Source organism: Cloeon dipterum, chromosome 2 (genome assembly GCF_949628265.1).
Source record: "Cloeon dipterum chromosome 2, ieCloDipt1.1, whole genome shotgun sequence".
NCBI classification, from domain to species: domain Eukaryota; kingdom Metazoa; phylum Arthropoda; class Insecta; order Ephemeroptera; family Baetidae; genus Cloeon; species Cloeon dipterum.
This window is the reverse complement of record NC_088787.1, coordinates 24153780-24168567: the sequence shown is the minus strand read 5'-3', so window position 1 is coordinate 24168567 and position 14788 is coordinate 24153780. Positions and strand designations below refer to the sequence as shown.

General features: G+C 39.0%; 1 protein-coding gene across 1 annotated transcript; it reads left to right on the top strand.

Moving 5' to 3' along the window:
- Nucleotides 1-9881: 9881 nt before the first annotated feature.
- On the top strand, nucleotides 9882-14548 carry LOC135937529 (putative ankyrin repeat protein RF_0381). Its single transcript, XM_065480682.1, has 2 exons — nucleotides 9882-11330; nucleotides 14507-14548. Exons 1-2 carry the CDS (start codon nucleotides 9882-9884, stop codon nucleotides 14546-14548), a joined length of 1491 nt encoding a protein of 496 aa, XP_065336754.1.
- Nucleotides 14549-14788: the final 240 nt, after the last annotated feature.

The following is a 14788-nucleotide window of genomic DNA, read 5'->3' as shown; positions in this document are numbered from 1 at the left end:
AAAACAGATTAAAAGCTTGAAGGAGTTTTTCAGGCGAAATTTTCTCTTGGATAGCCATCTGGAAGTAACAACTCTAGTTTAAATATATGCGGCAGCTAGGCAGAGGGCTTTGACTGCTGCCACGCGTACTTTACTTTGTAATCATATACTAACCCACTTCAACAAACACTGTAGTTTCCTAAGTAAGTGGTTGATTTGGGTTAGATCAAGACTGTAGTTTAAGCTGTGTGAAGTGACGGGTTCTACGGTAACTTGTAAATATTCAGCCATAAGAGAGTAAAGATTATTTTAATTTAGAATTGGCTGAGTTTTACATTTTAAATAATTCTAGGAAATTTGGAATTAAAACCTATTTTGCACTGATTTATTTCAAATTATAAAAACCTGAATCTGCAATTCACAGGAACGGACGAGTAAATGTATCCAATATTGGCGGATAATCCATCGAAAATATCAATCTGCAAGTCGGCAATTTCACGAGCGGCTGCGCCAGTTTAAAGCTGGATCTCGTCAAATGGATCGGTCGGAGGAATAAATACGGATCGGGTGGTATAATAATTTTCGAGACGGCGGGCCAATTTATCCGCGTGGCGGCGAGCGTAATTGGCTCCAGCAGATAGCTAGATTTGCAGCTCTCGTAAAGTAGGAAAAGTGCTAAGTCTGCTTTAAACGCTGCATTGTGGGGCAAATCCAGCAGCAAACGGCCCCGTGAAGCAAATGAGGCACGAAAACGTTCCCTGCAGATGAAATACTGTGTCAGGCAGTTTCCGCTCTCTAAGACAGACACACTCCTGAGGCATCTTCAAGCAGATTGAGTTTCTTTTTCGTTCAAGACAATGATAGGAAAGTGCACTCGTGGGGGTTTTACACTGCAGACTACATCTTGACTGGAATTTCCAATCAAATTAAGTACAATACCCTTGACTAGTTCGTTTAATGCTTTATGAAATTAGTTTTTTTTTAGAAACATATCCAAGTTATTCAAATAAAATGCTATTCTCATACGTTGGGAAATGTTGTTTAAATTTATTTTTATGATATTTTATTTGCTTTCGAATTGCAACTGGTTGTTGGTTGAGGTTGACATGTTTCGATTTTGGTTCACTGTTATATTGTAACGATAAAAGATGGAAATTTTTTTCCTTGTTGCCCATAAGAGCGTCAATGTGTATTTCTCTTAACTATTTTCGGCCTTACAACTGAACCACTATTTCTTGGTAAAAAAAAATGTAAAATTTGTGCATAATATAATATTTACACTTGTTTTACGTTTTACTTTCATCAAAACCTCTTTCAAAGGGTCATTCGGGGAAATCACTGCTCGCATATTTGCTATAGATTGAATGATTTCTTATTTTTTTTTTCAGAGAATGATCTAACATTGTCTAATTAATTAATCAAACTGTTTGCTTTTCTAATGAGAAATTCACTTTCACAATGAACTGCTAATTGAAATGGAAATGTAGTCGTGCAATGAAATTGTTAATTTTTTTAATTTAATTATTCCCAGCTCCACTTGAAAGGTCTGAGAAGGATGTTGCTTCGCTCGGATTAGGTACTATTTATTTTCATTTTAGAAACTCTCCTATTCAGAAATCTGCAAACGAAAGCAAACAAAGGAAATTGCTTTTATTTCCCATGCGTTGGGTGCAAAATGCAATTAGTATTTCAAAGACGAGCAATGTGCAGCTGTGCAGCGAATATGGCGTGTTATTAGTGCATCGCACGCCTGTGTTAACGGCGCCACTTTTGCATCGAGCAAGCAGCCTCGCCTAGGGCGGCGCGTCTCTTTAACGACACCAAAGAGATCATTACACGGCGCAAAACACGGCGCAATAATATTCCAACCAATTACATACGAGCACTCTCGCACACAAATATGCTCACTTGCATACGTGGTTTATACATCCTCGCAAATTAAATTCGGCCTCTTGTTTGCAATTTTCCCTCTTATTGCGCCATAATCTGAGAACGGAACCGCTTTATGGGGGCGCGAGCCAGCGTGTTTCCTGCTGTTAATGACCGAAATGCAGATCGCACATCGTGTTTGCATTACATAATTTCATCGCCGGAGCACTATAAACAACGCTGCCATGCCACAGCCAAATATTTGACAGCAATTTCGCATGCTCGTGTTCATGTCCGAGTTGTAAATTTGCAGGTGCGGGGGGCCAACGTTAATTTTTCAGCTTTATGGACGGCCGCGTTTGCAGGCCTTGCCAGCAGTAAAGATGATATTTATGCAAATTTTGTGTGCAGCGGAAATTCAGTCTACATCTGCATTATAAACAAAATTCCCTACAAGTTGAGCATGTTTTTCAGGGAATAAGGAAAAAAGACACATCCGAGGACATTTTTACTAAAAATATAACAAATTAATGACTATCAACTCTAAATTTGTAACCTTGCAGTATGGATTTTCAGGTTAAGCACTGCTACAAACAATACGGTCTGATAGTCTGTAATAGCTGCCGCCCTGTTAGAATAGGAGTAACTTATTAAGTTTTTCTTCAATATTTAGCTTTTGCAGCTCATCCCTAATGAAAAAACATGGTTAATAATCATTTCAAAATTTATAGTTTATACTACGTGTTCTTGTGTTGAAACTATTATTATTTTGAAACAGGATATTCAACTTTTCAGTTGTGGGTTTTAAAACATTTTAAGGTTGCTCTCATGAAATTATCAAACCACTTACCTGTTGGGGTTTGAGAAAAAAACCGAATTAAAATTGTCTTAAAGCATGAATATTTTTTTCATTCAGAATTCACACAAAGTAGTCATGGAATTAAAATATTTTCTTATAAACACGTCATTTTGCTTTTGCTCTATTCTAAATATTATTAATCTGAAACAGATTTTTTGTCAAGTTTCATCAACTAGTAAAGATAAAAAATATATAAAATATTGTTTGGATAAAGTTAAAGATTCTATTGTTCTGCAAGCTAAGAAATAAATAATTTTAATTCGCGTGGCATAGTTTCAGAAGAGATGGAGATTAATTTTTTTCTAATCAAAACGCTAGAAGATACCAAGAGGATCATTTTTGGACATAGAGATATGGAAAAATTTGATGGAGTGTACAATTTTGCTGGCGACAAGTTACCCCATTCATTCACTTAACACAGTGTTCGCAGCGTGGTGGCGGGATTTCGTTCTGCGCGATGAATTTAGGGTTTGTTGCCGGGCGTGGGAGGTGCGGTCATCATTTAATTAAGCGCACCGCTTCCGAGTTAATTGCGAAGGGCGCTCAATTCACATTAGGAGGCTGCCGCTGCGGAGGGCGATATTTCTCGCAGTCTTTTAACTTGTCTTGAGGCAGCGTGACACCGTTTAAACGGTCTCTCTCTCTCTCTCTCTCTCTCTCTCTCGCGAATAATCAGACCTTTAGAGTGCCAGGTCACGTCGCGCGATATGCGCCCGACACCCAGAGAAACGTCTCTTTTTGCGGTTCACTCGCCCGCGGGGCCAACCGGGTGAAATATAAAAATGACCAGAAATCTATCGTAATGGCTGCAGATATAGTGAGGAAGAGAATAAAATCGGCCCGGGGCAGATGTAATGTTTGTTATCTCGTCGGAAGAGAGATATTCTGCGAAGAAGCCGCTTTTTGCGTGAACCACCCAACATCAATATTTCTTCAGCTTTTCTTTCCTCGTGTGAACCTTTGCTCAATGTAAACCCATATCCCATTGCTCTTCCAAAATTCATTTTGAATATCCCGACAAGAAAATTTTGTTAGCAATTTGGAAGCACGATTATTTTAGCGCAGAAAAAAAGGACAAAACATAACAAGAAGGGAGAGAGTTCATAAGTGATGAGCTCGTCTCCTAATATTGTAGTATTGACTTGAATTGTCCCTAAAACCTAAAAGATTTGTGCACAAATTTAAGCTGACTAGTGCTCTCTCTCACACTAATAAAATACAAAGGCATTCCTAAAATTAATCCTGAAAATATGTTGTAGTTGCAGAATTTTAAAGAAGTTGCACGGTAAGCGAAACAAAAAGCTAAATGAGTTTATTTTTTACCCTATTTTCCCCAAATTTTTAACTCAGACGATTCAGCTTTTGAACTTAATAATCTAGACAGTTGCTCATCTTATTACATAAAAAACAACCATCAAATTTTCACTAATTTGGCTCTCTATTCTTAGTTTTTAGAGTTAATTTTACGGTCGTAACATTCCTCAAAATTTTCATATTTTAGGATGCTCCATCATTCTGGACACTTTCAGTCTTTTTTCCCTTTATACCCAAAGTACTCAAAACATTACTTAGGTCACAATGCGATTGCGTATAAAACAACTCAATCCAGACTTGTTTGAAGTTGGCACTAAAATTAGATTTAGCCTCACATTCGCAAGGAGGAATCGTGAACATGCCTTCCACTCTAATTCAATCTGTGTTCAACCATTGATATATCAGAACCTGTTGTGCCCGAGGGTGTGAAATCGCAAAATTATCCGAGCCGGCTGCAGCTAGACTGCGAGCCAGCGAAGCGTGACGTGCGGCGGCGTTAATCCAGATGCCGTGTAAACGCCAGAAATCAGTCAAGTGGGATTCAATTTGACTCGGCACCCCCTGACCCCCGCCAACCCTGTCTGTGCGACCGGCCAAACAAGCTCACCCGACATGTTCCCACGACACACACGCGCGCGTGACATGCTACGCGAGTTCATTTGCGAAAATAATTCAAATTACATGTAATGCTGTTAGGATTTCTGCTCATTTCACTAAAGCAAAAATAAAATTAGGTAAAAAAATGCACAGAAACGTGGAAGATTACCTATTTTTTTCATAATAGAAGAAAAACCATTATCAATGACAGGTTTAGTTTTAAAATTTGTCGAAAGAAAATCACAATACCGTGTGATGTCTTTGTCCTGATCAAAAGATTTTCAGTCCAGACTAATTAAGCATTTCTCAGTGAAACAGAACGTTGGTTAAAGTGTTTTCACTCCCCCTCGGAAACAAGTGAGGGATGATTTTCACATAAGCGGCTTACAAACTTAAGGACATCATACCAATTGAAATCTATATTTTACAACCTTCTGCCAAAGCCAAAATCGATTCTTCTTTGTTCTTTTTCTCCTCCCCTACCCTTTCTGAAAGGAGCTATCACTGTAATATGTGTCCCATTCGCAGTTTTTGAACATATCAAATTCAAACAACAGAGAACTAAATGAGCTATGGTAGGATAAAATTGCGTAATATGTATTTGAAAAATTTTCGTCAAGCGCAATAGCTTGTTTTTTTAGATTACACAAATTGTGTGTGAAATAGAGGCAGTTATTGGCGATTTTCATAAGAAGCAGGGAGGAGCAGCAGTCATTTTGTCGCAGATTTGTTTTGAAATTATATTCCAGGATTCCAGTTTGAATTTTGTGTCTTCTAATTTGGAGAAAAACGTTTCTACACCATCATCAGGACTTCACCTAAATGACTCCCGAATTTTGATTGTCTTGTGAAAACAACATAAATGCGTGTTTCTAAAGATAAATATGAGAATGTTTGAAGATTCAGTCTGTCAGAAAATTAGCATTGATAGGTCTTACGCTCAATGGTGGCTCAAATTAATCATTTGCACAGCATTATTCAAGCGAGTAATCAATTCGCTTCCTCGCAGCTTCCGCAGGGGTGACACTTTGGATCGAACACAAATGAAGCGTGCATGTGTGTGCGTGCGTCGAAAGAAGACAAGGCTTGCTCTAGTCGGCTAGTCGGTTGTGCGTGATTCCAGAGAGGACGGAATGTAATTAACTGGAGCTGGGCTATCTTTGCAGGCGCGGTTGTCACAAAGTAAACCAGCGGGCATGACACTCGTGGGACTGTTTGTCCGCCAGCTGCACTCCTGCGCTGTAAAACTGTTTATTGCACAAGCACGCCCGGATGATGCTGTGTGTGTATATATCCTCAGTATGTGAAACTTCTGTTTTTATTTGCTGCCGGATCCGACTGTTGTGTGCGCAAAGCTACTTTATTCCAATTACAATTACGCTCCAACTCTTTCTGGAATTCACTAATAATATCCAGACGAGACGACTGATGGACAAAGGCATGTAATTATATTGGATATGGTATATGTGTTTAGTACTTCAAATTAGCAACCTACAAATGTGGTAGCTATTGAATGGGTTTAATTAAAAAATAATTAATTGCTAGCATCACTGCCGTAATTAAGAGCCTGTCATGAAAACTAAAACGCAATAACAGAGTGGTTGTGAGCAGCAGGTATGGGGGAGCTTGAATAAAATACTAAAATGTGCCGATAAACATATTTTGTGGTTCCTCACTACGCTACTGAGTCTCAAAGTACCTCTGAAAGTGTGATAATTTCAAATTTTTGGTTTTACTGCAGGTTATTTCAATTCATGCGCAGCTCTTTCATTATTATATATATCAATAAGAAATATTAGTTGATTTCTTATGATGATAGAAATCGATCTTCAGATAAAACGAATCGATTCAAAGAAGGAGAGTTAATCTATTCTTTGTACGCGTCTATCCATGTCTTTTGAACTTGGCAAAATTCACTTGTTTTGTGAGTTGATTTCAGCGTTTGGTCGTAAAGAAGTCTAATTATGCCTCTCTTGAACGCCGGAGGACGCGTCGGCGGCGCTGTTATAATTAAACTTTTCGCGCAGAACACAAGTTCCATGGCTGGCAGTGAAAATAGTTGTGCTGTTTGTGTCCTCTTATTTTGAACAGAGCAGAAATTCGATTTGCATGTCAAAGGAAAATAAATTCATTCGGATTAGGCTTTCGGGGGGTGCATCAAATAGATTCCTTCCGACGCCTTACTTTCTCGTCTCGCTGCAAGTAATAACGTCGCCACTCTTCATCCAGTTAATTCGGCCCCAGGCTTCTGGAATGCCAGCGAAAAGAGCGATATAAGTTGCGAAAGAAGAGGATGAAATGAAAGAAAGGACCTTTTTCCCATTCCTTTGACAATCTCAAAGTGTGCTGTGTGTGTGAGAAGCTATGTTTTGGCTAAAGAGGAAATTGCGACAGCTTAAAAGATAAGAAAGCCAGGAAATTATTTGTCTGTGAAAATGCTGGCTGAGCACCATTTTGCAGCTGTTTGTCAAACTTAAACTTTTAAAAGCAACTGATTTTGTTGAACATGTAGCATACATGGCTTCACGTTCATCAAGTTGAAACTAATTAGCAAAAGCTATTTTTTAAAATTGAAATTTTTTAATAAAATAACACCTGGTGACGCGCAAAGGTCTACATTTATTATTGAAAGTATTCTAATTTTTATTTTTTGTCTACATGTATTTTTGCAATGTGATTTTAAAAATACTATTCAGCGATGAAATTATAAACAAGTAAATAATAAATTGTATTTTCTCTTATATTTTTAAGTTTGCCATTTTCTTGTTTGAAATAACTTGATTATATTTTAATAGTTCACGTTGGTCTTTTGTCCTATAGTTCAGCTTCCGTTGGAGCTCAAGAATAAACGATGAATTTATTTTCCTTCAGCAGAGAGCTTATCAATATTTGAATTTTCCACTGCTATTCTGGGAAGCAAACACATTTCCAAAGGAAGCATAACAAACATAATATAAGCTGCTTACTTTTTGCAGTTTCACGTGTTTCTTTGATATTCCTTCGTTTCTTGCGAGCACAATTCGCAATCACTGATCAAATCTAATAGTGAGCGAGGCTGCTCCGCAATTCAATCATTTCTCCATCAAAGAAAAGTGCTTTTTCTTTTTTTCTCTCTCTCTCTCTCGTGTCAACTTGTGTCCGCCGCTTTTTTTGCAGCGGCTTGGAATATTTGCAGTAATGACTCTATCCGCCTACACGAATTGAAAACGGCCTTTTCTACATGGCAGCACCTTTACCAGCTCGCTGTTTTCATTTCCCTGCTCCATTTTCCAACTTTTCCAGCGCTACTGATTTGCAAATAATAAAAAATCAATCACACATCTCGGCAGCTCGGCGACTGCACCGTGTGTTTCTGAGTGATCTCAATAATAGACGTGAGCGCGGCTGCGAGGAAAGGAAGGTTTTTTTCTGTGCTGAAATTCAGTTTCCCAACCATCACGCAGGAGAAGGAGAGAGGAAGAAAAATAGCAGCACACTGAATAAATTTATTATGCAGAGAGGCTCCTCTGCGTGCGCGTAAACAAGCGAGATGTAAAAAAGCGGAGCGCCGAGAGAAACTGCAAATCGACAATAAATTCAAGTGGTGAATGTGAAAATCTTTATTAAAACGTCGTCCGCCACGATGAAATGCGGACCTCTTTTCTTTTAGCCAAATTGCCAGCCTTTTAATCATATTCTACACTACGCCAAGCGGCTGCTTTTTCATTAAAACATGGCCGCATTTATAGCATGAATGCAAAAATTCAACTTGTTCTCTCTCCTGCGCTTCGCAATTTTCGACGGAAAATATTAAAAATGAGCACAAACAGAGTTTTTCCCTCATACCAATTAATTAAAATGGCGAAGTGCTCTTTTATTTCAAGTCAAACTCAACCATTTTGCAGAGAAATTGTAACGTCTGTGACATCCAGTAAAAATATGTTTAATTATTCGAGATTTAATTTTAAAGTATATTGACTTATCAGCAAGAATTTATTGATTTTTTACTCAATTTTTTATGCAACTTAACTCGTATCACTTGAGTGACCACGTGGCTCAAGCCTCGCGACTCCATCCCGCATCCCGCCTATAATCCATGATTCTCCCTTCAAAGCTGATACCAACCTGGCACATTTTCTACCCCCTTACATTTTCTTCGATGCTTCAGTTATTATTTTTATTGTAAGAGTTGTTAATCAATTTTCCAATGACTTACATTCATTCTTTTCAGCCAGAACAAGTGTATTTCATTCAATAAACTGATCGAATAAGTTTATTTATCGAATGTTTTTAAACTGCTGTTTTGTTGGTGTAATGTAATACGTCCTGAGAAACCAGATGATTTATTTTCACACGCGCAACCTGAATCGAGCACATGCTTCTTTTTGTGTTTTGATCATCCAGCACGATTTAGAAACCAGTTACACCGGTAAAATCCAATTAACCAAGGTGAATATTTATTCATTTTACAAAAAAAGAAATGCATGCATGTTTTTATAAAATAATAATGACGTATAAAACCAAGTTTGTGGTCTAATTGAAAGGAATTTTGCGTATTCTCGTTTGAAAAGCTCCCAGCGTTGAGAAGATTTTGTTGTTGTTATATTGATGATAAAATTCCTTCTTCATACTTTTAAGGAACGTATGAAATCAAGAAAAGTCTGTGGTGGCATAGTTTTTAAGGAGCTAACTGGAAATTATTTTTTTAATGATACCCAACCTCACGCTACGGGGTGTTCAGTTCTTTTTGAACGTTCAATTATGCCCCTCCCTGTATCTCCCTCCTATATATTTTTGTATTATATTAAACACACTGAATATTATATGCCTCTAGATAAATTCAGCTTATTTTTCTAAAACAACTCATCGCCCACAATAAATTATAAATATAGTGGTAACTATTATAAACTTGCTTTCATCTGGAGTTAAACACAGTGTTACAATAGATTGTTTAAAAATCATCATTTTATAAAAAACTTAAATCATCTTACTTGATATCCTTGCCAGTTCAGCCAATACAAAAAAATATATCGGTCATATATGGAGCGTCTTAGTTTGAACAGGCGTCAGCTCTTCTTAGAACTACACAGAACAAACTAAAACCATAACCGTTAAAGTTTGATTTAGAGCGTAACAAAGATGATCTGTTCAATTTTTGTTTTACAAAAAATTGATTTTTTCATATTTACCATCACAATTATTAGTTTATACTTAGAAGAGATTTTATTTTTCAGGATACTCGACGAAGATTCAAATTATCCTCAGCAGTTTTATACACTGTAAAATGGCTTCTAAAGAGGAAAAAATTGAGAAGCAGGAGAGAATTGAGATGATCAGTTCTCAATCCACCATGTTTAACCAACTCCAAAATAGGTTTTTTGATAAGAACAAGGGTGGCGCCACTCGATTGCAGTTCGCGGCGTCGATCGCTGATTTGGAAACGTGTCAACGCCTGATTGGTGAGGGCGCCGCCGTCGACGCTAAGAGCGAGGATCTCGGCGCCACGGCGCTGCATTACGCTGCCTTAAATAAAAACCATGGAAAAGAGCTCGTCACGCTTTTCGTTTCCCTTGGCCTGCAAGTGACGGAAATGGACTCCGAAGGTGAAGAACCAATTCATTATGCGATCAGAATGCAAAACTTCAAGATCGCCGAGCACTTGCTGCAACTCCGAGACGGCGGTGGGAACCTCTTGCAGCTTTGCGTGAAGCAAAACCGGCTGCTGTTGGCCAAGCTGGTGCATCAGTACAATGAACATTTGCTTGAATCCATTGGAGATTTCGGTGAATCTATCCTTTTCTTGGCCGTGCGGAATGCTGACAAGGACATGTGCAGTTGGCTGGTGGAGGAGGGCGCTGACATCAACGCTCTATCCGGAGACTCGCAAGCCAGCGTTTTCCACTACGTGGGTTGCAACACCTCTCACGGGAGCGAAATCGCTTGTTACCTCGTGTCTTTGGGACTGGACCTGAGTGCGCAGGATAGACTCCAGTTTACGCCACTCCACTACTCCCTCTTCAACGAAAATATCAAGGTTGCGGTAAAGTTGTTTGACCTTGGCGCCAGTTTGAAGGAAAAAATTGGTGATCACAACCTACTTAACTTCGCTGTGGTGCAAAGCAAACTCTTGAGTGCAAAGTTCGTGCACGAGATGGACAAGGCACAGATCAAAGAACGCAGCACGAATGGAAAGAGCATCCGTGAAATTGCCGCTGAGTTCGCCAACCTGAAGACGTGCGAGTGGCTGTTCGGAGAAGGCGTTGACGTCCTCGCCGAGACCGAGCAGGGAAAGAACGTCCTTCACTATGCAGCGCGCAACAAGAAACATGGAGTAGAGCTGATCCGAGCATTTATTGCCCTGGGAGTGGACATGAACAAAGTGGGCGAGTCTATGAACACACCGCTTTTCGAAGCCATCGACAACAATAACAGGGCCGTCGCTGAGGTTTTGCTGAGCCTCGGGGCGGACGTGCGTATAAAGCGGCGCGAATGCAACCTGCTGCAATCCTGCATCATAAGAAACAATCTGGCGGTGGCAGAAATAGTGCACCATTTGGACGCGGAACAGGTAAAACAGCTCAGACCAAATGGCCAAACGGCGTTGCACATAGCAGCTTTTTGGGCCGATCTCAAGTTTTGCGAGTGGATTGTTGCGGAAGGAGTTGACATCAATGTGCTGACCAATCGAGGAGAATCGGCTCTGGACTTCGCCTTGCGCCCCGAAAGTCGAGATGTGAGGCGCTATCTTCGTTCCCTTGGGCTGAGAAAAAAGCAAAACAGTCCGAGAAAAAACACACACAACAAGAGCTCTTTTAAGAGATTCTGTTTTTCCTTGCGTCGTACTGTTTGTACGAAATTCGGAACAGTGAATCCACCATTATATATGCTTGGTTACTTACTAAACACAAGGAGACAGGTAATGTATCTTCTTTAAACGTTAAAATGTTTATCAAACATCTGTGATAAAGTGGCAAATATGATAAGATAAAATCATAATGAAATAATGCACTCAGTTATTATTATTCGCAACCAAAGTGCATGAAAAACTACAAACAATTTTTTTAAAGTTCATTTGTGCATATTGAAATCACTTTTTGATTGTTTAAGTTGCTCAGAACATTTTTCTAAATTTCCAATAAAATTTTAGTCTAACAAAAATTATTGTCTTTTATTCCTGTTTTCAAAACATCACATTAAAATTATGATTGAAAATTAATAGCTCCGTTGGCTCGCATTGTTAAGGCATTCTCGCAGGAGTGTCAAAGCAATGGGAGGTATTTGCGCTGTTCGAGGATCACAATGTCAGAAATGGCAAAAGGTGCTTAATTTAGAGATTCGAAATGCTCTAATAGCTCACCGGGCTGGGACTCGCCACTTGCTGATTTTCGCCCCTTTCCAGCGGCCTTATGGACAAATATCTGGTGTTTCAATCAAAGACCTCTGTGCGGGGAGGGGAAAATAGGGTCACATTGGGATTGGGACATTGGGCCACTCGGGCCCCATGTTATCCGCTCAGCGGTGTTATTGGGACCCGGTGAGCTCATAGCCCACGGGATATGCAGAGCAGAGGCTAAAAAATAATATATGAATAAATTAATGAACAAAGGAAATAAATGAAAAGCAGTAAGAGGCGTATAAAAAAATTGAGACGACGTTGTCATGTGCCCTACATACTTTTTAATTATGTATCACAAAATTACTTAACCAAAATAGGTTTCAATTCACATTAGATTAGAATAATTATATAATTATGTTGTGAAGCAGCAGATTCATTAATTCATCCTCATATAGAAGTATTTTTAAACTACAAGAATCAGAAAAAATAGTTCACGATAATAGATCTTTAACCGTATAATATATATGAATTGCAAGTTAATATTTATGATGTTGAAAATGGATTACCACGAACCAAGCCCAGTCTGCGTCTGCAAGCAGAAATTAATTTCCCCAGAATCAATTTAATATCAGATCACCTTCTTTACCGAGCATGAAAAATGGTAGAGCGTTGAAACGAAAAATCTCGTTTGCCTGGTTTCGGTGCTAGCTGGCATTCTTTATTATTCAAGGCGAGCACACAATACGGCGCGGCGCGTGATTAAGGTTCAATGATTGATGCGAGAGGCGGCCAAGATAGCCTCGCTTGCCACATCAGATGGTAAACATACATAACCCGTCGCCAGGTTCCTTTTTACCCTTTCTGGATTGAATAGATCGCGCTTGGCGCGCGCGTTCTCGTTTCTGCTTTTTAATATGGCGTGTTTCGGGGTCCAATCTGATTTCCCTTTTTCCAGACCGCAATTCGCGCCCGTCCGTCTTTCATGCTTTCTGGCAGAGAGCGAGCGTAGCGTAAAAAATGTGATCGACATTACTCAATCACTGATGTATGGCGAGCAGTGTACTAAACTCATTCCGCCCGCGCAGATGAAGAGGGCGGCGATGAGAGAGGAAAAAACTCGACGTTGAATTCCGAATCACTTTCGCGCCGCTCTTTTTGCTCGAGTGTCGTCAGCAGCAAAAAATAAAACTCGGAAGGGAGTCGAAGTGGGAAATAGGCTAGCAGACGCTTTAATTTGTGGAATGCATCTCTTTTCAGTCTGCTTGATATTTAATTGGATCCAATCATCAGATAAAGGTAAGAAAGGTGGTACCCTGCTTAGTAAAAAACATTTTCATCCAGATTGATGCACAAATAAATAGGAGGGGGTGAATAGCAATGATTTAAATGGCAACTTCAACGATCAGAATCGCGGTTTTGAATCCCGGAAATATATTTGTACTTTTTAACAGGTTCGATGATTTTTTAAAACACATTTAAATAGTCCCTGAAGAATTAATTGCTGTGCTCTCTCAGCCTTGCATGTTGACCTCAAAGAGCGTATCGCATGAGAAATACTTTGATCATGGAGCTCTTTAGATTTCATTTAATTGGTATATTGCCAAGGAATTGCCTTGAGCTTTTCTGGGAAATAATTTTGTACGCCAGAATTACTGCAATGCATTAAAAAAAACAGCAATGCAATTCATGTGTAAACGCTGACGCAAGCAGGAAACCTAACTTTAATAAAAATGATGCTTGAAAGTGATATTATCGTCAAACCAGAATATTTACCTTAAGACGTCAACACTCGAGGTTAGTTGTTCCACATTATGATACAAATTGCTTAATGGGCTTTGCACTGTGATATTAAGTGTGGATTGTTGGACACTCCATTATGAGTTGGTTGTTCCCTTGCAGTGAGGAAATGAGCGTCGGGAACTTGACATTTCGTTGAAAATATTATTTAAGTACTTCATTGTAAATTTATCACATATGAGGATATAAAGACAGATTAATGGAAGGATATCACACATTTATTTTTAAATTGCTGCTTGTATATATTATGTTGCATTGAAAGAAAATTAGAAATCTTTCTTTCTACCTGCCTCATTAGTTAAAAGGATATTCTTTATGTGCTTTTGTAACTCTATGCAAGTGAGATGATCTTCCATCCTCCCAAAATAATAATATTTTGCTTTTGATGAATGCGTAGTACTCTGGTCTGAAAGCGTTGTAATGTCTCTTTTATCAAGGTGAATCTTACGGTGATTAATAAAATACCTGTAGAAATTTTAAGGTGAAGATTCCTGTTGATTGCTAGACTCTCAGGTGAAATTAATGTTTAATTAGCAATTCCTCTGGTTTCCTTGACTAATCAAGACAATTACCGACTAATAATTGAAGAATTAATTAAAGCAGATTTAGATGGTTAAGCAGGATCATGCAGTAAATAAAAGCTGAATGGATCGGTTTCAATACGTATATTGATCAATCAAGAATCTCAATACTTGTGCATATGATTTTACAAATTAATGTTCTTTTCCGAATTCGCGCGTTTAAACTTCGTGTGTCTTTCACTTTGTGTCCTTTAGGCACTTCTTCACGGCTTGGTTGTGTACTCACAGTTCAGATGACCTTTTTACGTGTGATGAGTTTGTTGGTCACTCACAGATGAGTTGGCTGTGCTCTCGCTGCCTGCTGATAGTGCTGGCCTTGCAAGCGCTGTCTTCTGCTGGTGCAGAAATGTTCTTACAGTGTCCTTGTGGCTATTTAGTTGAAGATCGTGGCGGTCTTACACCTTTCCTGTGTGGGAGCAGGAAAAGTAGTTCTGTCCATTTGGATTTGACGCAGACACAGGAAAACCCACTTGAAAA

What these genes read in the sequence shown, in the direction of transcription:
- LOC135937529 (XM_065480682.1), top strand. Translation starts at nt 9,882, where the DNA reads ATGGCTTCTAAAGAGGAAAAAATTGAGAAGCAGGAGAGAATTGAGATG. An exon ending in TGCGCCCCGAAAGTCGAGAT is followed by an intron (nt 11,331 to 14,506) that starts GTGAGGCGCTAT and finishes TGTGTCCTTTAG; the next exon opens with GCACTTCTTCACGGCTTGGT.